The sequence below is a fragment of the Alexandromys fortis genome, unplaced genomic scaffold (assembly GCF_014885135.2).
Source record: "Alexandromys fortis isolate MF-2015 unplaced genomic scaffold, M_Fortis_MF-2015_v1.1 scaffold_81, whole genome shotgun sequence".
Classification (NCBI taxonomy): domain Eukaryota; kingdom Metazoa; phylum Chordata; class Mammalia; order Rodentia; family Cricetidae; genus Alexandromys; species Alexandromys fortis.
Genome location: NW_026067960.1, coordinates 7,521,855 through 7,546,289, shown reverse-complemented (window position 1 = coordinate 7,546,289; position 24,435 = coordinate 7,521,855). Strand labels below are relative to the sequence as shown.

Sequence of the window (24,435 nt, the reverse complement as noted above, 5' to 3'; positions counted from 1 at the left end):
AGCCTTGGGTGGGCTAGGTGGGTAGTCACAGCAGTACAGGGAGGGTTTCCCTGGCATGGCTGCTGTGTGTGTGCGCGCCCATGCACATGCCCGTCTTGTTTGTCTCCATGTCCACCCTTGAAACACATCAGAGGGTTCTTTGAACCGGAGTTAACTATGTTAAGGTTTCAGCTTTTCTGTGGCGCTGGAACATGCCTTGTTTCTGTCGGTCCCTGTACAGGGCTCTGAACAGAAGCTTCCAGCCCCGAGGCCAGGAATATATCCACTCCCTCCCTATACTTCAGCTAAACCTCCCCAGGGTCCTCTGCAACTCCAGGCCGGATGACCTGTGTGTACTCCCATAGCCCTTGAGGGTTTTGGATATGCTTGGGTGCCACACTGTCTTCTCACTGAGGTCAGCTGGTCGCAGTCCTGAGGCTGAGGGTTTGAGTCCTCTTTGCTGTGGTCAGCCCTGTACTTGCTCAGAAATGGCTATAGCATCCAGTGTTCTGTGCCTCTGATTTTATAACCCAAACCCCACAGTATTGCTAATGAAGAAGGCCCCTAGAACACAAGGCCCCTAGAATTTGTGTTGTATTGTCATTTGATTGCTGACCCCTCAGGTTGATTGGGTCCAGCAGTAACAGATGTACCACCAGGCTGGAGGCCCAGGTTGGTTGTGACTACATGAAGCTGTCTGAGCCTCATCACTGTCAACATTGGCTCGTCAGAAAGTTTGGGGCACCGATTTGATCCTGTTTGTCTCAATTTCTGACTTTTAGCACTTCTTAACTATTGTACCTGATATGAGTGCTTCCCCTCATCCCAGCCTTGGTGTTGGCTGTTGCTCCTGAAAGCAGAGGCATGAAATACAGCTTGGACACTGGCCACTGACACATTCTGCTGCCCAGGCAGGGTCTCTGTGGGCCTGGGCACCACACCGTCATCGCCCGAGTTTCTCTCTTGGGTCTATAGTCAGGGCGATTTGGATCAGGTATAGCAAGTACAACAAGAGTGGAACTCACATCCGGAAATGAGACATTTTGGATTTCAACTTGCAACCGGATTTTAGGACCTGTGGACTCTACCAATCTCAGCAGCCTCTCCTTTTGCTACTCCTGTTACAGATACTTCTTCTTACTGGCTTTCTTCCCAGAAACTGGCCTGTAGCTCTGTCCAGATCACCAAGACCCCCTTTGAAGGAAATTTATGGGCCTGCTTGCCCGACTGCAACCTGAGGTGGCTTTGGGGAGATGGATTGTTTTCCTTATTCTTACCAACTGCTCATGTTTGCTGTGGCCTGTAAGAGGCTCCACTAATGTCATGATGAAACGCTGCTTGGGGGCTGTTACTGGCACCAAAATCCAAGGAGATTGTCCACCCAAAAGGATATGGATACCAGGATGATGGTGGCGGCTGGGACCAAAGATGGACAGTGGTGTGGCTTCCCAGTTCCTGAGGAAAAAACTCCAGTATCTTCAGTTGACTGACATGTGCATGAAGACCAGGTCATATAGGCATGCTTTCACCTAGCCTGCCTGCTTCCTGAGACTGCCACCTAGTGCTTGGGCCTCTGTGGCCACATGAGTGGAATGTGATACTTGAGTTTCTTTAGCTTCGCAGTGGAGGCGCAGTGAGGCTGCCACTGCAGCACGTATTCTTGGATGTGCAGGAGCAGTTCAGCCAGAAAGACGCCCGCCTGGTTCTCTGCTGTGAAGAAGAGAAAAGCTGCCCACTGGGATCTTATGGTTTGAGCCCAGCAGGGGTCAGACGGAGGCAGTGATATAACAAACTGCTGGACACCACTGCCTAGTGGCTGAAAGTCAGCCCTAGTGCACCCACATGTCTGAGCAGGAAGGAACTGGGGTCGGCTCACTGGATAGTTGGTGGCCCAGGGGCTAGGTGTCTGCAAAGGGACCCCTTCCCTGGCTGTGGATCACCAACGTGACCGCTGAGCAGTTGGCCTCTCCAGCTGACCATCAGCCCGCCCAGCCCAAGAATCCAGGCCTAGTGCCTCTGTCAGCCAAGCAGGGATGGCACAGTCCCAGGTGTGGCATCAAGTGTGAGCTTTGGTCCCCTCACCTGAGCCTCTGGGCATTGCTATGGTGATACAGAAACTGGGGTCTGTGTTCCTCAGAGCCTCTGGGAGGGAGCCCCTGCTCCTGCCTTTCCTCCCCCCAGGATTCACTCTGGGGGCGTTGGAGGGTGGCATCCTGAGTATGTGGTAGAGCCGGGAATGGGGGCCTCTGCCCTAGTTAGGGCTTTCCTAGCAGCTCAGCTCCAGCCCAAGGACCGCGGAAGGGGCTGTGCTGTGCCTGTTTTCTTCAGAACAGGGACCTAGATATTTAGGGGATTCTTGAGTCTCACCCTCCCTCCTAACTGTTCCACAGCCACTAATGCATCTGTCTTCTTCTTTCTTGTCACCAGGGCTCAGGCCCAGGCGCAGCGGTCCCAGGCAGCTCCGGTGTGGGAACCCCCAGACAGTTCACACGGCAAAGAATCACGCGGGTCAACCTCAGGGACCTCATATTTTGTTTAGAAAACGAGCGTGAGACAAGCCATTCACTGTTGCTCTACAAAGCATTCCTTAAGTAACAGGATGAGCCAGCCCGTGTTTCTGATGGGATGCCTGCGGACTTTTTTATATATTTGCAGATTACGCCTTTTTGTAACAAGCAAACGGGATATTGTTTAAAAACAGCCACCCTTTACAGTGGAGCAGTTTTATACTCCTGTTTCTAAGTCAGCTCTTCAGCGCGGCAGAACCATGTCTGCAGCAGAGAGAATACAGGCCTGTGGATGCTCTTACAGGACAGCTGACCCAAGCTCATCCTCGACTGAGTGGCCTTCTTGCCAAACAAGCCATATTTAAAGACTGATGGAAGCGCTTAGCAAATAATTAGCAGTTGCTCATCCTGTGTGCGTCTTGGTTCAGTTCACTCTGACTCACCCACTGGGTGTACGTCTGCAGCCGGTGACCTCATTTCACTCACGTTACTGTTGTAGCAGTCAGTTGGCGAAGCAAACTGATTTTTAGACTATTTATCACCCCCACCCACCCACCCACCCTGTCCCTTACCTCCCTTCTACGCGAAATTCCCCAGGACACAGCCTCCAAGCAGGGTCGCATTTCTGCTAGTGGAGGCTGGGGTGCAGCACCTGTACAAATACATTTTATTTGCTGCAGTTTCGAAGCTGTAAAGTGGAAGGAAGCGAGAACCTTTTCAGCATAAATATATTTTACTTGCACTGTGTTTTTAGCTCAGAGTGAAAACTTAGATGAAATAAATCAGAGTTGAGAAGAATCAACAACAGACTGTTTCTCAGTGTGGATCAAGTGTTGGAAATGGTTGGTGTATTTTGTCGGTAATTGTACATAATTTTTGGCACATAACATAAAATGGCTATGTAAACTATAATTATTTTGCTAAGAGACTGTATGCAAGCTGTGGCCAACCTTACAGGCGTCCAGAGCAAAGCCCTTCTTTGTACCTATTTTTTTATTACAAATATACTAATTGGTTCTTTATATTTTCAGAGGTTATTGTATTAAATTGTCTATTGATAGTACTTTTATGACTGTAAATACTTTGGCTTTCTCCGTGTGGATTCTCATGTTAGACTTTAATTCGCACGTGTGAGCGGAACGCTGATCAGTATTTTTTATCAACACCTGAGAACTGTTACACCTTTCATTTTATCTTTTAGGAAATCCTGTCTTTCCATTTTTTCATGTAAATTTTGCACAGTTACTTGTTCATATGTAAATATTTTACTTTCAAAAATGAAGTTTTTAATTGCTATTGTTTTATATAGGATTGAAAGAAAATTAACTCCTTTATTAAAAACAAATTTATCTGTATTTGTTGTGCCTGTTTTTCCAGTTTTTGAGAGTCTCTGATAATGCTTTCAAGACTGCTCTCTGGTCCGACTGAATCTGGGGCTTAACTGTGAGGGCAGGCCCAGGGGGCTGGAGGTAGGGCCAGTCCTCCGTTCTGTCCACCCAGAAGATACCGAGGAGCTGTGCTGTTTGCATTTTAGGCCTTATCCTGTAGACCATCTGGGGTGGGGGTCGGGTGTATAGGATAGATGGATACCCTAGTAAGCCTGGCTGTAGGTGACCAGATGGTCTCACCTGGTATAAACGGGAGAGGGATGGAGTTTCTGTCACTCTGGTATATTTGGTGGTCATAGTGTGCCATGCCTCCTAGCCCCCTAGTCAGTGTAACTGGAGCCTCTACTCCTGGCAGGTGGGTAGGCTTACCTGAAGACTCCGCCTTCATTGACATCACTGATGTCCTGATCTCCTACAGCTGTCGTAATGAAGGCCACAGACCAGGGGCCATGCACAAAAATATTCTCAGGTCCTGACTGGATGGCTGGAGGCCTGAGGTCCAGGTGGTAAGGGTTTGCCTTCCAGGTTTTCTGTGGTGGTCCTGGGCATGCAGTAGCAACACCTTCTCTCTGCATTCCCCTTTGAACACTCCTGGCATGGGTCTGTGGAGCTTTCTGTCAGAACACCAGTCTCGTTAGGTCAAGGGTCCCCAAGCAACATGCTAGCTTGATGACCATATCAAAGACTCCATCTCCAAATCCACATGCCCCTTAACCTTTGGGAGGGACACCGTTCAATACACAGCACCTCCAGTGTTGAACACTGAGAGACTGAGACATTGAGAGGGACAGTGAATTTGTGGGGTACGATTCCTGTGGCCTCTCTGCTCTTGTTTCTCACCTTCCTGGCCTGCGATTGACTACGGAAAGGGTGCTGACTCCCTGTGAGTGTGGTTGACTAGGCTTTCACTCTCTTGCTTTTCCTGCTGTGTCCAGTCCTCCAGAGCAGCCGCAGCGAAGACTTAGGTCTGTGCCCAGGTGAGATGGTCCTGCAGTGGTGCTGTTGGCACCAGAAAACTCTAGAGCTGGGTTCCTGAGGCCACTTGACACTTAGCCGGCAGCAGGGCAGGAGTTGTCTCGGGTCCCAGTTAGCTGTTTGCACATCAGGGAGAGAAAGCAATGCGATTCGTGTCTCCTGTTGACTTAGGGCCACAGAGAACCTCTGCCCTCACTACCCCAGCTCTTTCAGGGCTTTGGCTGGCCCCATCAGGCATGAGACCAGATTTGGAGGAGAAAATGCAGGTACCTTTTGGATGGCCGCCTGGTTGAGGCTGTGTGAGCTCAGTGCCACATTCAAGACCTACAGCCAAGTGTAATTCTGGACGTGAGAAAACTTGGGACCTTGCTGTTGACAGTACATCGAGAATGCGTTTAACGAAGGCTGTGTGAGACGCTTGCTTCAGTACCTCTGACAGAAGTAATGAAGGAGAAAGGGTTCAAAGGTCCAGCCTGTCATGGCAGGAACTAAGGTGGCAGAGCAGCCAGGAAGCAGAGTGGAAGCCTGCTACTGATCCACTCCCCTTCTCCACTACACAGGCCAGGATGGACTGCGGATCCACCCATGGAACCCGTGGAATGGATGCCACCCACTACGGGGTCTCTGAAATCAAGAGTACCACTTGCAGGCGTGCACAGAGGCCTGTCTCCCAGGTGATCCCAAAACTTGTCAGGCCAGATTTGAGACAACCTAGCCAAACCCTTAGGCCAGTGGTTTTCAATATGTGGATTGCGACCCTCCCCCTATGGGGGATTGCATATTGGATATTTATGATTCATAACAGCAGCAACATTACAGTTCATGAGGTAGCAATGAAATGGTTTTATGGCCAAGGGTCCTCATAACATGAGGAGCTGTAGTAAAGGGTTGCAGCGTTCAGAAAAAGGACTGAGTCAGATTTTACAGGTTATTTTCCCTGACCCTACCTCTAGGCCAACAAGTCCTGTGTCTTGGAGCTGGGACTGGGATCCTGTGGCTGCGTCCCAGGAGGCTGGTTGTAGGAGTGTGCCCCCATTGTCTTTCCCAGCTAGAGCAGTTGCCGAGCCATAAATGTCATTAGCTGCTCGGCACTCTCAAAATAGACACGTGGCTAATTGTTCCTGCCCTTACCAGTTGCACCATAATTAACTGCGTGAGTGATTTTTTGTTGTTGTTGTTATGCATGTCATCATGAATACCAACTTCTCCAAGCACAGGCTGTGACCTTTTCCTGAGCTGGAGGAAAGTGCTGGGTGTCCAGGTCTGAGCCCACTGCCCTGGCATGAGCCATTTTTAAAGGAAGGGTACATCTTCAGGAAGAGGCTGGTCTAGGGGCTTGGGTCTGAGGTCCTGGTGGGCCTTTCTTCAGCCAGGGCCTCGCCTCTGTGGGTCCATGTGGCACGGTGCGGTTGTGTAGCGGCTATGAAGGTGTGAGCTGCTGTGGGGACCTGGGCCAGCAGGGAGAGAACCCGGTCAGTTGCAAAGCCAGTTATGGTTCCCGCTGTGAGAATCAGAGGCATGCCTACATGGCATGGGAGAGAGAAGCAGGTGAGCCTGAGCCCTGGGACACCCCGAGTTTCAGATTTCCTTGTACTTGTAGGAACTGGGATTTAGGTTTCCATCCTTAAACAAATGCCTGCCTGTCTTGATGTGGCCTGTGCTCACCAAGAGCCTCTCAGGGAAAGCCACATGTGTTTTTCTTGTCAGTGATGCTATCTGCTCCTGGCAGTGGGGTAGGGCAGAGTCTTGTCCTTGCCTTTGTAGGGTCCCATGCTACCCAGGAAGGTGAGGTCCAGACGGCAAGATGCTTAGGATCTTTCCTCTAGCTGGGAAAGCTGGGATGTCAGGGGCCTGGGGTGAAAGAGAGGTGATTCCTCTGTGGGAACCTGTGGTCTATATCTTGGTTGGGGTCTCACCTTCATTAAACTGCTGGCAAAGGGCCTGGCACACTGGTCAGGTGGGGGTTGCTGTGGCTGAACCTGCTGGACTGGAGGCCGGTGCCCTGCCAAGACTCCAGCCAAGATCAGGCCCAGGATTGCAGTCTGCCGCACACCGCACCCCTGTATCTGCTCTTGGTGTGCTATTACCCAGTTCGCTAGCTTTGGGAAAAGAGGCTGGAGGTTGAGAATACAGACGCAGAGACAGACTGACACACAGACCTTCAATTGCTGGTACCCAAAGCCCCAAGAATGCCCCCCTTACTGTGTTCAGGGGCAGATTATATAGAGATAGCCACGCCCCAGCCAAACCCACCAGAAACCACTCTCCTGCCATCAGGAACTCCTGAAGGTCTCGTGCTCAGAGCAGCTGTAGGCACTCAGATCAGGGTAAAACAAGCTGTTTACAAGAAATTCAGGATCTGGGGTCTTGCTGCTCCCAACAGCAGTCCTTTTCCTTGTATTGCTGGGGAGACTGAGGTTTGACACACACACACACAGGAAGCTTGGACCACAGCATGAGCTCACATCCACGCAGATTTATCTTGGGAAGCCCTGGCCCAGCCCACAGCACCCTTCACCTCTGGATGCAGCCACTGGTGGCCTGGGGGCAGTTTTGTCACTTGGATAGCCAAGAGGACATCTTGTTTCCAGAGATCCGGGACACATGCTTGCTTGCTTGCTCTAGGTAGGGATACTTGCTGACGCTTGTCTCCAGGAGACAGGCTTTGGCGTGATTTCTGTAGGGGGAGGTCCTTTTGGGGCAAAGAAACGCCAAAGAGGACACACAGAAAGTGGCCACTTAGCTCTGTGCTTAAGTGGAGAAAGATGGAGACATTGAGCAGGAGAGGAGAAAACCCCCTCAGAGCCCCGAGAGGCTGCCAGCCATGGGCCGGAACAAACAGCAGATACGAGGATAGGTGTATCCGATGATGGCTCCTGCACCTGGCTCTCTGGCTGGTTTTGAGGTGGGGAAGAAAATGACGCCGAACAAGGAGACCGCGCCAGGTAGGCCATGGCTGTTGGAACTTTGTCTCCTGGATGTGACTGCGCACGGGAGTCCCCACTTTTGGCGTGACATCCACATGGCGCTCTGGCTGCAGGCTGGTGAGTGCGGTGTGTGTGTGTGTGTTCTGGGCCCTGTGCTGCTATAACAAAGTTCCTGAAACTAACTTCTCACAGTTGCCAGTTCCAAGAGTAGGCCTGGCGCCTCTGTGGCTGTGTGGGAACAGATCCTGAACTTGTGGCTCCAGTGAACCCTGTGGGCGTCGCTTAGAACTGGAAGCTGTCAGGAATATCTGCTGGCCCTACCCTTGCCTGGCCACCAAGGGCCCCAGGGAGGTCATATGCTTCTCTTCCTCTCTCAGCCTCCAACCTCCTGTGTCTGGTTCTGTGGGACTGGCAGAAGCACCTGATATGGGTGGATTTATCTCTGTCCTTGCTCTGCCCCCCACCAGTGAGGCAGGGCAGCTTCTAGAGTTCTGAGATGGATTTGGAGTCTGTCAAGATGGTTAAAGCAGCCCCATGCATAGAACAGCATGCCAGAATGCTCTGGAAGCTACAGAGAACAAGGCCTGGACATGGCTCCCTAAGTTGCCCTCTGGGGACCAAGAGTGACAACCCCAGATGGTAGAAAGCTGGCTGATGCTGACCTATGTCTGCAGAGAGCAGGGCATTCAGCCATCTTGCTCCCAAGAATAGGACTGTGGTACAGACATGATGTGTGGTCTCCTGTTCCCAGCACAGTGGAGCTTCCAACTCCAGTAGTGTTCAGTTCTGACTGGAGACACGGATCCTGCCACATCCTGCCTGGGAGAAGGCAGTGACAGGAAGGAGGAAGAGCAGAGGAAAAGAAGTGCCAGGAAATAGAGCTGAGGGGAAATGAGGCCCCAGAAACAGGCTGGGAGGAGGGAGGCAGAGGGGGGAAGGACTCACAGGTGCAAGGTGAACTCAAAGTGAAGCCGTTTAAGGCATCAGCTGTGAGTGATTCTCTGGTTTGTGGTTCCTGATGATTCCAACAATAGCTAGGATGGGTTGCACTGAAAAATGCCAGAGGCTGGGGCCTGTTTGTGCGCATGTATGTACACATGGTGTGGAATGCCCCTCTATGCCGTGAATATGTTTTATTATCATGGTTAATAAAGAAGCTGCTTTGGCCTATGGCAGCGCAGAACATAGTAAGGGAGGAAATTCAAGCAGAGATAGAGGAGGAAAGAGGGTGGAGTTAGAGAGATACCACGTGGCTACTGAAGGAGCAAGATACTGGAACCTTATTGGTAGGCTAATTTAATATGTAAGAGCTAGCTAGGAATATGTCTAAGCTAATGGCCAAACAATGTTGCAATTAATATAGTTTCTGTGTGATTATTCAGGTCTGGGTTGCCGGGAAACCAACACGCAGTCTCAGTCTACCTACGTATGCCTGTGAGCAGGCATGTACATATATATGTTTACATACAGGCACGTGTCCATGTATGTGCACACATGTATACATGCAAGTGTCTGTGTGTGGGGCACTCTAGGACAGATTTGGCCGTGCCCCATGACAGTGGCATGAATCCACAGTGCCCGGGGACCATGCAATCCCTCCTTCAGTCCACTGTGGGTCCCAGAACCCTGGTGTTTATCCCAGATCGCCTCAGCCTGGTCCCCCAGCCTGTGCAAGCTCCATCTATAGACACCTTAGTTTTCTTTCTTTTTTCTTTCCTTTTTTATTCTTATTTTTTTTAAAAATATTTATTTATTATGTATACAATATTCTGTCTGTGTGTGTGCCTGAAGGCCAGAAGAGGGCGCCAGACCTCTTTACAGATGGTTGTGAGCCACCATGTGGTTGCTGGGAATTGAACTCAGGACCTTTGGAAGAGCAGGCAATGCTCTTAACCACTGAGCCATCTCTCCAGCCCTTTATTCTTATTTTTTACAAAGTGGACCTGTCTAAAGCTCCAAGGGGTTTTGGGGGAAAGAACGTTTAGGCAAAGAGGCCACATGCAGACTAGAGTACCATGTGCTGGCCCCAGCTTCCCTGCCTGTCAGTCAGTGCTAGGGTAGGAAGGCAGAGTAGGTAGGCCTAGCCCAGTTCCCTCTTGCATGCCACACGTTGACTGCGAGAATTTTAAATTTAGGGCATGGGATATGGCTTGGTGGTAGAGCACTTGCCTAGCATAGGAGAGGCCCTTGATTGGGTTTGATTCCCAGTACCCATAAAAATAAAACAGAAAAAACCTGCTCTCAATCTGCGTCTGTGGTGTCGCTAAGTTGTGTTTATTGATGAGCATACTTTTTGCATTTGATTTATAACCGAAACATCTAAGATCCGCACAGGACACGTGGGCCTCAGATGTGTGAGGAGTGGGCCTGGTTGTATTTCTTTTCTGAGCCCAGAACAGTGCCCAAGTTTTGCCACAGCAGGTATCCAAGAAGCGGCTGTGTGTGACAAGGTTTCACTTCTGGCACCAGCTGCCCTCCGGTCCTGCCCATGGCCCTAAATTCTGTCAGATCCCAAAATGAATGGAAAAACACAAGCAAGTCGGAGGTAGACTAGTTAAAAGGGGATTTTATTTACTCCTTTGGAGCAGCGTGCTAACGCCAGACTCCTCTCCAGGACACGACAATTCCGCAAAACTCCTGTTCCCTTCGGAACCAAGACCACCTGGCACTAAAAACACATTGGAAACATTGACTCTTTCCCTTTTTTTTTCCTTTTTTTTTTTCGATACAAAATGATACAAACGACAATACAAAATATTTGTGCTGTTGACGATTACAAAAAAGTCGGAACATCTGTCTCACCGCATGATGCTCAGCTGCAGTGTGAACACGTCATACTCTGGTACCTTTCCCAAAACAACCACAGTCATGCGGGCTGCTACACATTTGTCCATTTTCGAAAATAAACATGCAACAAAATAAACCATAATGAAAAAAAGGAGAGGAAGAAAAAAGCAAGATGCGTTCCAGGTGTATACGGAGGTGGTTTCTACCGGCCGGCTGGTGGGGCAGAGCCGGCTCGGTACCGTACCGGGCTCTCTGTGCAGGGCGATTCTATCTTGAGTTTTTGGTTTTGCCTTTTAGCTTGGGTGGAAGTGGGAACTTCCCCTCCCCGTTTACCTTAGAGAGCACAGAGGTGTCACTCTCAATGGACCATGTACTCACTCTGGGGAAATTGATGCATCTCTGAGGGCCTGACAACTGGCCATTACTCAGACACTTTGGTGGCAGGAGGCCCAGCATTTTGGATGGGCTGAAAGACATGAGAAAAGCTGCTGGCTGGGAGTCAGGTGTGACGAGGCTGATCGTGCCCAGGTGTTCTTCCAAGCCGCTCAGCAGTGCAGGTTTCTCCCTAGAGGAACTAAACCACATCCTCGTACTACACAGAGCTGGCCACCAGCCTCGTTTGGCTGGGCCCTGACCACAGACGCGTCGTATCTACAAGCTACGGGAGGGAAACATTTGACACTGACTGTATGCTTCGCTAATGCTAACTTGTTGGCCTTGGAACAGAGTTCCAAGATGAGTCTGGGGATGCATGGACCTTATCTTTCTCTAGCCCCAGGGGCTAATTGTGGGTGTTGAGTGAAAGGGGTAAGCTGTCCCGCTCTTAGGGAACCCCATGGACGTTCTTGCAGGGGCCTGGCAGTGACAGAGGCCTGTGCGGGGGGGGGGGGGTCAGAAGGAAGTGGAGGCAGATGAGACATTCCTCCAGAGCTGATAGATTTGGTCCCTCCTGTCCCAGGGCTCCAAGAAAGCCTTGGGACTTCAGGGGAGTCCATGACACCATGTCACATGCACACTTCTCAGTCATATGCACACTTCCAATAGAGCATTCACGGTTCTTGGGTTTCCCAAAATCAAACCCAGAAAATTCTCATTCCCCCAGTGGCCATGCCAAGCTCAGCACTACCCTCACTGGCTGCCGACCCGAGCGATTTGCATAGGAGAGTTTATCTCCCCACCCCTCCCCTCCCCACCCCTGGCCTTCCCTTAGCTCTGTTGGCCTGGCTGGCTGTAGGGAAGATGATTCCCAGGAAGCTGCAGAGGCCCCTGTCCATCCTACCTCCTAGGGCAGCCATAGGAGCAGTGAGAACGGACGGACGCAGCTGAACGTATGGCCAGCTCAGGTCTAGGAGTTCAGAGTGGGGACAGGTTTGGTTTGGGAAAGAACCCTGACATCCAATGGGTCATACCCATAAGTTCAGCACCTATGAGTTCACTCTGGTGCATCCAAAGCAGTCTGGAGAAGGGGGTGAACCTAGCCATAGTATAAAGCCAGAGGCCATGAGGAACCATGACTTAGAGACCATTGGCTGGACGCATGCTATCTCCTGGGTACCCGCAGCCCTTTCAAAGTCATCCTGGCCCCTAGTAGTAGGTATAGGCTGGGGATCCGGGAGGAACTTATTTTTCATCAATGCTGGGACTTCTGTTGTCTCCCAAAGGAGACCCAGACACCAAGCTACCAGTGCTCTCAGCCTCTTTCTTGGGGAGCCAAGAAGCTGACCGCACAGGGTGCCCCTCCAGTGCGGCCTTTCTGCCCCATCTCAGGGCTCCTTTGGGCCCAGACATGTGAATGTCCTAGGCCTGTTTTCCCCTCTGGTGAAAAAGGCAGCTTTGCCATGTCTCACAGTCCTTGTCTGTAGCCTATTCTCTGTCCTACAGACATGGTCACCCTGCCCAGCCTGCCCTGCGTCAAGCTACCCACGGAAAGTGCAGTGCCAGATCCAGAGCATCTGTGGTCACGTGGGCACAGTAGGAGAACCTCTCACCGGCCACTTAGAATAGGTCCTGACATCTATAGCAGGAGCTTGGGCTAAATGGGCCCAAGGAGGCCCAGAAGCTGCCACTGTCTGACAGGCTCTACTCTCTGTTGTCTGCACAGCCTGGGGAGTGTGTTGAGAGCATTTGGGGGTTCCGTTGAGGGGCGTTGTGATTGCTGTGCCTTCACCGGGATCCCTCGTGAAGGGTATTGTCAGGGTTTGGCAGGATGCTGTGGCTTCTGGACAACACGCTGTCCTGGACCAAAGCCATTTGGTGGTACTGGGGGTGACAGCTGGTCCAGAGTAGCTTTCTGGTGGACAGGGCAGTGGCCAAATGCAGGGGCGAGGACCAACTGGGGTGGCCCCTCGGCATCGCACTCACCCCTGCTATTTACAGTATCTCGGTAGGCAGGACATGAGTTCAGGTGAAAACTGAGTCCACACAGAAGTCTCTGCTGATGGGGTTGGGCTAGCCCAGTGCTTCTTGGCACCAGAAAGTCTGGTCCTCACTTAGCAGCCTCGGAGAGCCCAAAGGGCCCAGGAGACACTGACCAGGCATGACAAAAGCTGTGGCCATCTGGACCCCATACTATTTTTGCAAATAAGCTACCCCCCCTTTTTTCTTAATAAAAGACTTTTTTAAAAAAGACATATTCTCTCCCACTCCTTGTGTGTTGCCTCCAGAGGAGACCAGATGGGGTCAGGGCTGTGGGCAGGGTGGGCAGAGTTGGGGCCTCGGGCTGTCTCCTCTTTCAGTCACTCCTGAGTTAGGGAATCTGTCACGTGTACCAAAAGGCACTTTTGTTTTTTTTTTTTTATTTTAACAGTGCTTTTGTTGTAAGAAATTCAAGTTAGGGCTGTGCCTCTGGCTCTCCCTTTGCGGTACGTGGCTACTGAGATGCCGCAGTGGTGGTGGGCGCCTGGTGGCCTATGTTCGTACTGCACAGTTCCACTTGGGGGATGGCAGTGGGGAGGGGCCTCTTGACACCAGGACAAATCCAGTGCCTTGGCTCAGTCCCGCTGCTCTGCCGGCCTCGAGTGTCCTTCTCATGTTGGCGGGAGGGGTGAGGTGGGCTAGTCCTCCTCGCCACCCCCATACATGTCCGCCAGCTTCTTGAACCGGGGCCCCCAGTCATTCAAGTAGTCATAATCTTGATCCCCGGAGCTGGAGGAGTTCAGGGAACTGACGGAGCCTGCGGTAGAACCACTGCCCTCATAGTCGAAGACTAGCAGAGAGTCATAGGGGGGTGCGGTGGGGTCATTGTCAGCAGCTCGAAGTCCCTGGAGATCATAAAGATGAGGGGTTAGGGTGGAGTGTGCTGTCAGCCCGTGGGAGGAGGGCAGGATCTTGCATACAGTAGGTACTCAGTAATTGCTGCATATGTTTGTCTGTAGGGTGTTTCCAAGGACCAAACAATGTGTATGCATGAGAGCACAGGGCTAGAGATGGCTCGGTGGTAAAGAGCGCTTGCCGCTCGTGCAGTACCTGCACGGCAGCTCACAACATCTCTAACCCCAGTTCTAGGGGACTCGCTCCATCTTCTAACCTTGTGTATACACACGGTGCACAGACATACGCAGGGGAAGCACCATACGCATAAAATAAAATGTATAAATCTGAGAAAAAAGGGCATGGAGCGTAGGGCCAGGAAGCTCAGAGCCACTGGCAGCTCCATCAAGAGCGAGGTGGGTACTGACTGGGCCGTGTGTGTGTTAGGTTAGGGTTGTGGTGAGATGATGGGTTTATTCAGCCCAGGGGGTTGAATCTCATTGTGGGGTTCGGATGACTGAGTCACCATGTTCAATTCTCTGCAGAGCTAGGGATTGAACCTAGAGCATTGTGCTCTGAGGCCAGGGCTCTGCCCCTTGAGCCTGTCCCTCAGCCTTCACACTCTTAATTCTTTTTCTCCTCATGATCTTTTTCTTCGCTTTTTATTATTTACTTTTTATTCCTCCCCCATCCTTTCCTTCTTCAGTTGGGAGTTTTATTATTTTTCACTCATTCTTTCTCATTCTCCATTGCGTACTGAATGCTTTGCCTGTTCTCCTAAGTGCACTTTCCCCCACCTCTGCCCTGGGAAGAGAATGTGATTCTCATAGCCTGTGTCTTTACTCTCAGTCTGTAATTTCTTCTGAGTGACCTGACAGTGGGCTGTGGACTGTAGGTTGGGGGTTGGTGGAGCCTGCTTTGCAGGGTCTAAACATCTTGTTGCTCATGGTATTGTCTGAGTGTCAGTGGCTTTGTGATCTGAATGTAATCGGCTCTCATAGGCTCCTAGGGAGTGGCACCATTGGGAGGTGTGTCTTTGTTGGAGTAGGTATGGCCTTGTTAGAGGAAGTGTGTCACTGTGGGGGCGGGCTTGGAGGTTTCCTATGCTCAGGATCCACCCAGTGTCTCAGTTTCCCCTCCAGTATCTTGTCTGCCTGCATACCTCCATGCTCCCCACCATGATGATAATGGACTGAACCTCTGAAACGAGCCACCCCAATTAAACCCTTTACAAGAGCTACTGTGGTCATGGTGTCTCTTCACAGCAATAAAACCCTAAGAAATGGCTTTCAGGTAACTTCAGACCTTGCTGATATCTCCTCCTATGAATGTTCTGAGGAAACTTCTGGATGTTTGCTGACTGACAACCTGGGTTATCATGTAAGAGAATCAGCCACTGGCTGAAGTATAAGTGTTGCTGACCCAACGTCAAATACAATGGGTCCTGAGGCCCTGGTAGTAAAGCTACAACCCACCCACTCCCACTTGCTTGCTAGTGGTTAGGCAGGGTCACAGATGGGACCCCAGGGAAGCTGCTCTCCCTGTTTCTTTTTGCTTTACTGCAGAAGAAGGTGGACAGAGATGTTAGCCAGGGACACGTTTGGTTGAACAACAACATTTCCTGACAGAAAAGTAATTTGCTTTCCAGAAGTATAGTAACGGTTTTTTCTAGATTCTTCTCTCCCAGTGTTACTGCTCCTAAGGATGGCTGGCTTTAAGAGGTCAGCTGACATGTTGAAGCTCAATGTTTCTTGGTTACTCCTAGCAATGGCTAACCACGTGCCCCAATCCCCCATCCCCTTTCTGCCCTACAGCGACTCCAGCCTGGAAGTAGATGGCGAGTTCCCTGGTTTATTGAGCCAGAGCTCTCCCGCTGCAGATCCAGCCACCCCCTGCCAAAGCTCTGCTGTCAGACAGCCATTTGTTTCCCTTTCAAAGCCTTTGTAAGAGATGGGGTGGAGTGACACGCAGCCTGAGCCTTTCCTGGCTCAATTTTAAGAGACCAAGCTTCTCTAAGGTGTGGAGGTCTTCTTAGGTCTTTAATACAGCCTAACGCTGAAGGCAGGAAGGGCTCTGTGGGGTGCGTGGACTCCCACCTTTGTGTTGTGATGGGGACGGGTCAGAGATGGTTGAGGAGAGACATGCAGGTCAGTTTTCTTGGGTACCAGGGTTCTGGGGTGGGTGGGAAGGCTATTCCCAGCTGCACTGGCTTTGTGTGTCCAAAAGCTGTATTGCTGCCTTTGCTGTTTCTCCTGAGACTAGTTCTTCCTTCTGTTACCCTTACCAGGCAAAGGGGCCTAAATGGTCCCAATTCCCCCTGAGCAACTGGGAACCTTAGGCCTCCTCAGAGGCACCGTCAGCCACACAGCAGGAGGCCTGGCCACCGCTGGCTCTGTAGAGCTCTGAGTGTAGGATTTCCTTTGAAAGGGGACTCCTTGCTCAGGTCCTCCCAAGGTTCATACCTCATTGATGAAGTCTCCGATGTCGCCTGGGTGGGGCACCACAGGCCTGACTGGGTACTGGGGCTCGGCACCTACTGGCCGTTCGTCCACCCGCCGCACACCAGGGGCCTTGCTCAGCACATGTTCCATGGCTTCCGGCTGTTGTAGCTGGCTGAGGTCATAGTCCTGGGGATGGAGGCCAAGTGAGTCAGGGGAACTGGAGTGCTGGTAGGTAATAGGCAGGGCAACCTTTTCAGTTTTGTCACCTGCCCAGAGGGTGCCACTGTACCAGTCTCCAAGCACACTTAAGTGTCCTATCCCAGTCCTCAGGCCTGTCCCTTCCACGCAATCCACTCCTTATCTAGCCATGGAGTCTATGTCTGCCAGCAGCCTTGCCGAGGCCGGGAACTCCTTCCTGGCAGGTGACCTTTCCCGCCTGCAGCTTAGCAGCCTTGCGCTGCCTCCTTGCACCCTTAGAGCTGATGGGAAAGGGCTGGGTCCTCCTTGCACCTACTAGCTAGCTCTGTGTAGATCACCCACTCTGGTCAGAAGGCCCCCCCACTGGGAGTATCCAGGAGGTGGGTGTTGGCATCCCCAGAAGACTCTGCCTGTTTCCTCCAGGACAGCCATGGGGAGGTGGTTGGAGAGGGAGGAGCATGGGAGGAGGATGCTGATAGAGCCTGCATAGTCTGCCAGCACACACACGGGAGAGACTGTAGCAGGGAGGCTGAGCCCTGGGGCTCACCTGGTCCTCCTCGCCGCCTCCTTCCTCGTCATACTTCAGGATGTTGTCACGCACATCGTCCTCAGGGTCGATGAGCAGCTGCTTTGTGTGTCGTTCCTTTTCCCTCCGCTTCATCCACACAACGAACAACAGGACCATGACTACGAGAAGAGGGGCTGCATTGTGAGCACTGTATGCATACGTGGGCATGTCTGCGCACATATGTGCCCAGGTGTAACACGTGTGTGCATGCATGGCTTTGTGTGTATGCAAGCGTGCATGCCCAGGCATATCATGAGTATAGGATGGTTGGATGCATGTGTATTCTGTGTTCATCTACACTAGCAGGTAGGTATGTGCGTAGCTATACCCTGTCCTTTCACCCTACAGTGGGGTTACAGATATGTGCACAGTTATACCCAGGGATTCTAGAAATTTGAACTCAGGCCCATAGACTTTTACAGTAACTGGACAGGATTTGTGTCCAGAAGGCAATGGGGACGGTTTCAGGGTACCATGTTTCTAGGCAGGAGCCATGTTAGGGTGATGCTCTCATGGTGGAAGGAGACTAGGGAAGGGGGAACCCAGAAAGGGCCTCAGGGGTGAGAGGAAGCCTCCTGAGGCCCCAGGCTACTCCCAGGGAACATTCTGGACTAAGGGGTAGCTTATCCAGGAAGGAAGGCTGACTGGGGAGCAATCCCCGGGGTTCTTTTACACAAAGAACGCAGGTACAAAATGAGGAATTATGTCACCTCTCTACCACACTGTGGATGTGCCTGCTTTGCCACCTGCACCCGGCTCCACATCCAGTGTCACTCTGCTTAGCCCTGGACCCCTGGGAGCCTCAGTTTTTGCATACTCCTTCCTGATAGGTCTCTGCTCCTGTCTGAGTTCTGAGGGCGGAGCTCCTGTGAATACCACAGGAAATAGGGCCTCGGGATCCTCGTGAAGGTGTAGTCTCTAATCTGCTTCATGTTGCCCCTGCCATCTCTCCGTTGTTAGCCGTGAAAAAGGGGGGGGGGGATCCCAGTGAAACACTCCAGGGCGTGGGGTGGGGAGGGTGGGGATCAGTAGGGAGAGGGAAGCGGGGAGTGTGGGAAGAAGGGCAGCAGACTGTTGTGGGCTGGCCAGCTTGATCAAGTGGCTGTGATAAGAAAGACTGCAGCTAGCTTGGAGGCCAGACCCTGCAAGTGTTTCTTTCAAACATAGGAGGAGGTGGTAGCCAGGGGACCTCTTGATGTGGTCCAGGTTGTGGGCAGGGAACTCGAGCGAGAGCCAGGGAGCTCCCACCTGTGAGCCTCTAAGCAGAAACCAGAACCCTTGAGCAGCTCTCCACCAGATCAAGTGGCCAGAGAGTCAGCTGTGCAGCTGGGGTCTCAGGTATGCCACCTGGAGGGAGCTGTGGGAGAAGGGACATGCCCCCCTTAAGCCCCACTCTCTGATCGGGCCACAGGGGTACCCAGATCCTTGGCCTGGTATACCAGCAGCCTGGAGAGGGATCCAGGCTCTCTCTGGCTTGTAGGTCTGCTCACTCCCACATGTCCACTGTTGTGTTCTCTAGCCTTGTTCCTTGTGTCTTCAGAGGAAAACACAGGCCCAGCCCCACCCAAGGAAGACACCACACTGACTGGTGAAAGGCCTTGGAACCAGATGCCATTAGAGGGACCCCTGGATCTGGACTGGAAGAGACGGAGTGGTCATGTTGTGGTTCATTCTGGTCTAAGCTGGGGTCCTGATGCTTGGTCTTCAGTCCTTTCCCATACATGGTGGAGACCCTTTAGCTCAGTGTGATTAGGAGAGGGGATGTTGGCCCTCTGTCACGGCTGCTATTGTGGTCTCTGTGCTACTGTGGACCAGGTCAGCTGTCCAGGGGGGGGGGAAGATGGCACCCCAGGGTCATTTCTGAGCATCCTTCTTGTTCCCCATAGCCCTGAATCCTGTTCAGGGAGCCACGGGGAGACAAGGACTGGAGTTGGGATATTGACAACAGGGACTGCCATTCCCACCGTGTCCATTTGAGAGTGGCCAGCCTGGGGGCTCAGGGGCCTTTGGGATGCAGAGTCCAAAGATGGACCAGATGTGGGCAGGCTGGCCCTCCATCTGGGCTAGAGTGACAAGGTAGGAGATCCTGCTTTCGTAGCCCGTGTGGACAGTGTTGCTGGACTTCAGGAATAGATAGGAAGCTGCGGAGTGAAGTGGCTTAGAGAGGCTTGGCTCTCATTCTGCCCTGGCTGTCTGTGGGACAGGGTGCCCGCGCCCACGAAGCCCATGCCCACAAAGCCAGCACTCACTCAGCAGGATCACGATGCAGATGAGGATAGCCACAATGGCGCCCGTGCCCAGGCCGGCTGCAGCCACGGCACCGATGGTGGTACAGTCACCGTTCTCATCACACGGGCACACCTTGACTTTTATGATGGACGTGTTGGACAGGGGAGGGTTTCCAGAGTCCGTGACGATGATGGGGACGTCATAGACCCCTGCCTCCAGGTACAGAATGCGCAAACTGAGCTGGGCGTAGTCACCTGGAGTGAGGAACAGCAACGCTGAGCCAATGGTCGGCTCTCCTTCCCAAGGAAGACTTGCGTAGGTAGTCCCTGAGTAGCACGAGAATCTCTCTCACACATACACATATGCATGCACACACATCATGCACTCATATGTACACACGACACATGCACACATTCACAGGTACACACTGGCCACACCTGAGAATGAGGTCACCCTGTCCTAGGGGTAACAGCAAGGGGTACCTCCTAAGAGGGTGCTGCCTTCAGGGGCCAGTCCACCCACAGTGACTGCCAGCATGTTCCAAGCTGGGCTCTGTCTAAAAAACAGCCAGGTACTAGGAAGAAATGACTGGGTTTGTGGTGGGGATGGGAGTGCACAGGGCCATATCCCCAGCCTTGTGTGTAAACTCTCTGGGAGGGCGGGGGCTGTTCCCCATCTGTGTGGTTCACTCCTCCTTGGTGATGGATCCTGGGCCACATCCTAGATCCCGGCTCTGCCTGGCCAGGGCTCTGTGGGTGGGCTCACCGTTTAGGCGGGTGATGGTCCAGTTTTTCCTCACTGTGGTGGGGATGAAGGGCAACTCAAAGACGTAGGGGCCGATGTTGGGGTCCATGTCGGCGTCGGCTGCGGTGATGTTGATGGCGTTGAGGCCTGGCCTCTCGCAGATCTGTGCCTCCTTGGGCAGCAGCTGTGGTGCGTTGTCGTTGATGTCAATGAGGTAGATCTGCAGGGTCCCAGTGCCACTGGCTGGGGGGATCCCTGTAGGACAGAGGACAGACAGATGTGTGAAGGCCCCAGCAAGACACACACCTATATGCTGACCGGAATTCCTTCTCCACCTTTGTAACCTGCTGCTGAAAAGGACCAGGTACTCTTCTCTGAACAAGGGCTGGGTGCTCACCAAGGGCTGTCTGTATGGCCAATTAATTTTTTTTTTGAGATTTATTTTTTGTTTGTTTTCTGTGTTCGTGTTGCCTGCATGTATGTCTCGGAATCACATCTGCGCATTGTTCACAGAGCCAGAAGAGGGTGTCGGATCTCCTGGAACTAGAGTAACAGATGGTTATGAGTTTCCATGTGGGTGCTGGGAATTGAACCTGGGTCCTCTGAAAGAGCAGCCAGTCACTCTTAACCATTGAGCCATCTCTCCAGTGCCTCTACAGTCAACTTTGTGGATGGCAAGGACTGTGGGACCTGGGGGCAGCCAGTCGGGTTAGGTTGGAGTTTCTCTGGCTGTCATTTGCTATGGGAACAGCTTTGGCAGGATTTCTGGACAGAGAGGACGCTGGGAAGAAAAAGGCAGAAACACCAGGAGATGCAGAACAAGTAGGAAGGGCACTATGGAGATGAGGTAATAAAGCCACGAGGCAGAAAGTAAGTGAATAAAAATGGGTTAATTAAATTATAAGAGCTAGTTAAAAACAAGCCTAAGCTACGATCAAGCTCTCATAATTAATAGTAAGTCTCCATGTCGTTTTTTGTAAGCTGGTCACCCAAACAAAAATCTGCCTACAAATGGCATCGAATATCCAAACACAGGGCCGGAGAAAGCTAAGAAAATCTCTGGACAAGTAGCCAGATGTGGTTTTCTAGTCTTGCAGTCTGTCAGGCGGGCTGGAGCCAGCCTCCAGTGTGGTGTGGTGGTGCCATGACCTAAGCTAAGCTGTGTCGGTGGCTGACATGCCACAGCAGTTTAAAGATTTGTCTCACACAATCAGACACAACGCGCCCACGTTACTAAGAGGTGGGCTGGTGTAGGGATAGGTCCCGCCCCTTAGGGAGCGTGTTCGCCTCGGGCTAATGTTAGCCTATAAATTTGGCGAGCATGCTCCCAGCTGCTTCTTCTGCTTTCCTGGTCTCCGCGGGAACGGTGGTTTTGTAAATCTATTTCTCCATTAAAGCTGTATATATTTTGACAATCTGTCTGCATTCGTTTACGCCATTACAGGCTGGGTGGTTTCTGGTCGTTCGGTGGGTTTGTCATCACTTAGAGGGGTTGGTTACAAGTTGTTACTGGTCATGGTCAGCATCTAAACAAAGGAGATTAGATTCGGGGATCTCTTTCTGAAATGAAAACAGGGTGTGGGGGGGACATAGTATAGAAAGGATGGGATAAAGGGGTGGATTATTGAGTCTACTTTTGAACAACTACTAGTCTCAAATATTTTACATTGGTATGGATTTTTTGTGTATTGATACAAATTTAAGGTTATTGTTAACACTGCATGTGTCTTTCTACTCCTGTCTAAGGTATTGCACTTATGCAGCTCATTTGAGAAGGTTAGGTAAGGTTTTAGTTTTTGAAAGCTATTTAGGATATTAAAGAAACATAGGTGATAGTCATCTATAACAATCAAATTTATAGTCATGTTAGGTATGTTTTCAAGTTCAAACAGAGGAATATTTTTAATAGATAGATGGTCTTCAAAATACTTCAGAGACTTACAGAATATGGCATTTAAGCTGTCTTAATAACATAAGGCTTTTCATGACAATGAGCCATGTCTGCTCCTGGCAGCACCAAGAAGATGATGGGCATCAAAGACACTCCACACAGAGTTTGCTTTCTTTGTAGCAAAAGTTAGACACTGAACAAAGAAGTTGCCCTTGTATTGACTGCTGGCAGTATGGTATATTGTCATTTCAATTGTATTTTAATAAATAAAACTTGCCTGAATATCACAGAGTAAAACAGACTCACTAGTCAGCCTTACAGACCAGGCAGTGGTTACACACACCTTTAATCCCAGTAGCCACACTAGTTTGCCATAGAAACTGGGTGGTGCATGCCTTTAATCCCAGCCCTAGAGAGGATTATAAAATGGGGGGGGGGGAGAGACAGCTCTCAGACTCAGTCTCATTCTGAGATTTCTGGAGAGAGGATCGCCATTTCAGACTGATGTCGAGGTAAGAGCTAGTGGCTGGCTGCTTTGATTTTCAGATCTTTAGGTTGAACCCCAATATCTGTCCTGAGCTTTTATTAATTGTGCTTAAGTATGATGCCCAAATTGGACAAGCAAGATACAAAAGAAAGTAACTGCTGAACTTTGCCAAGACACGTAAGGCAGTCCTTCAAAAATCCCTACTTCACAGAAAGGTCTGTCAGATATTCTAGACCTGTAGAATATCTGTGTTATCCCCAGTGTTACAGAGGAACCTTGGGCCCAGGCAGCCAACTGTTTCTGTTATTTCTCTTAGTTTTGGAAGTTGCTTGCTTTGCACTTCCTGTTTACCCAGGTAATATTATATCCTCAGGTCTTCAGTGGGGTTGAAGACTAGATGGTTATAGTTAGTTTTCCTTAGATTTGATAGAAAGTAAATTAGGTAGAAAACCTCAGACTCATAAAAATCGGATAGATAATGGGGTATTTTCTCTAAATTTGCCAAAATCAAATGGACTAGACATTGTGAATGTAATTATTAATTGATAATTGTTCTTATTGTATACAGTTTCATTTGTTAATGTTAATACCTTTCCTTTCTCTTTAGACAATACCTGATAATTGTTCTTATTGTATATAGTTTTACTGTGTTAGAGTTAAGACCGTTCCTTTTTATTTAGACAAAAAGGGGAAATGTTGTAGAATAATCTTTTTGTACGCTGTGAAGATGTGTCACTCTGATTGGTTTAATAAAAAGCTGGACAGCCAGTAGTTAGTCAGGATTTCCAGGCAGAGAGGATGCTGGGTAGAAGGTGGAGATGCCAGGAGACACAGAACAAGCAGGAAGGGCACTATGGAGATGAGGTAATAAAGCCACGAGGCAGAAAGTAAATGAGTAGAAATGGGTTAACTTAAGTTATCAAGCTAGTTAGAAACAGGCATAAGCTAAGGCTGAGCTTTCATAATTAGTATAAATCTCCATGTCTTTTTTTTTTTTTTGGTGAGCTGGTAGCCCAAAGAAAAATCCATCTACAAGAACCTGCACTGACTTCCTCAGCATGAAACATCATCCTTCTGTTCCATTTCTCAGCTCTTTCTTTGTGCTGCCTGCCCAAGTGCCTGCCCAGCGTCTGTCCAGTGCCTCCAGTGCCTGCCCAGCGTCTGTCCAGCATCTGTCCAATGCCTCCAGTGCCTGCCCAGCGTCTGTCCAGTGCCTGCCCAGCGTCTGTCCAGTGCCTGCCCAGTGCCCTCCCTTGCTCCCAGGGCTCTCAGCCCTGCTCTGACTCAGCGTCACAGGTCTAGGGTGGACACAGGCCTTCTTGCCTTTCCTGGGTAGGATGGTCAGCTAACAGTGTGGAGAACAGCAGATCTGTTGTCATCACTCAGGTATAGGTGGGAAAGCTGAGAAGCCAGGGCAGCCATCCGCCATTGCATTCCCAGGTTCCTGACTACCCTGATGACTAGCCATGAATGAAGGACTGTGGGAACACGGTGTGGAAGCATGATCAAATGGGTAAGCAGGTTCTTAGGTGGGGTAACTGAAGTTTGGGTGATGGAAGGGAGCAGGATGAGGGCAGCATTGACTGACAAAGTTGCCAGTTCATGGCTGCCTGTACAGACTTCCCTCTGGGTGCCGCTGGCCCCCCTCACCACCACCCCTTCCCCTGCCCATAACCCCAGGACACGGGTCACAGTGGGACACACCATTGTCAGCAGCCAGGAAGGTGGCCTCGTATACATTGTTCTTGGTGTAGAGTGACTCTCGGTCCAGGACCGCGGCCGTGGTGATCTGCCCATTGGATGTGTTGATGTGCAGCCAGTTGGCAGGATCAGACAGCTTTGAGTACCTATGGGCAGGAAGCCAGAGACAAGGTGAGGGCCCTGGTGCCCTTCATCCGGACAGCCCTGCATGCATCCTAGGGTCACAGCCTCAGCATCCTGGATCATAGCACAGTGGCGTTGCTGTTCCCTCAGAGTACCTGGAGGTTTCACGCCCCTCTGTGTCCCTCCCACAGGGAAGGACAGGCCACAACAGAGCCTGTGTCCCTGTGGTGGGTGGTCTCAG

The 24,435-nt window shown here is 51.0% G+C and overlaps 2 protein-coding genes across 5 annotated transcripts in view; one reads left to right on the top strand and one right to left on the bottom strand.

Annotated features, from left to right (window-relative positions):
* Positions 1–3,841, top strand: part of Taf4 (TATA-box binding protein associated factor 4) — a 59,487-nt gene extending 55,646 nt beyond the window's left edge. For 3 of the 4 annotated variants that reach the window (XM_050152891.1, XM_050152894.1, XM_050152892.1), the window contains one exon: positions 2,407–3,841. In XM_050152891.1, the coding sequence (XP_050008848.1) occupies positions 2,407–2,574 (168 nt within the window). In that variant the 3' untranslated portion in view covers positions 2,575–3,841. Of the gene's footprint in view, positions 1–761 lie in introns of all 4 variants that reach the window. The other variant, XM_050152895.1, reaches the window with a different exon arrangement.
* Positions 3,842–10,356: 6,515 nt separating this feature from the next.
* Cdh4 (cadherin 4) overlaps positions 10,357–24,435 on the bottom strand; it is a 447,119-nt gene continuing 433,040 nt past the window's right edge. Inside the window, exons 11-16 of the mRNA XM_050153046.1 lie at positions 24,075–24,217; positions 20,014–20,247; positions 19,269–19,502; positions 16,999–17,138; positions 16,275–16,439; positions 10,357–13,823 (exon numbers count right to left, since the gene is read on the bottom strand). Of these exons, the coding sequence (XP_050009003.1) occupies positions 13,617–13,823; positions 16,275–16,439; positions 16,999–17,138; positions 19,269–19,502; positions 20,014–20,247; positions 24,075–24,217 (1,123 nt within the window). The 3' untranslated portion in view covers positions 10,357–13,616. The remainder of the gene's footprint in view (positions 13,824–16,274; positions 16,440–16,998; positions 17,139–19,268; positions 19,503–20,013; positions 20,248–24,074; positions 24,218–24,435) is intronic.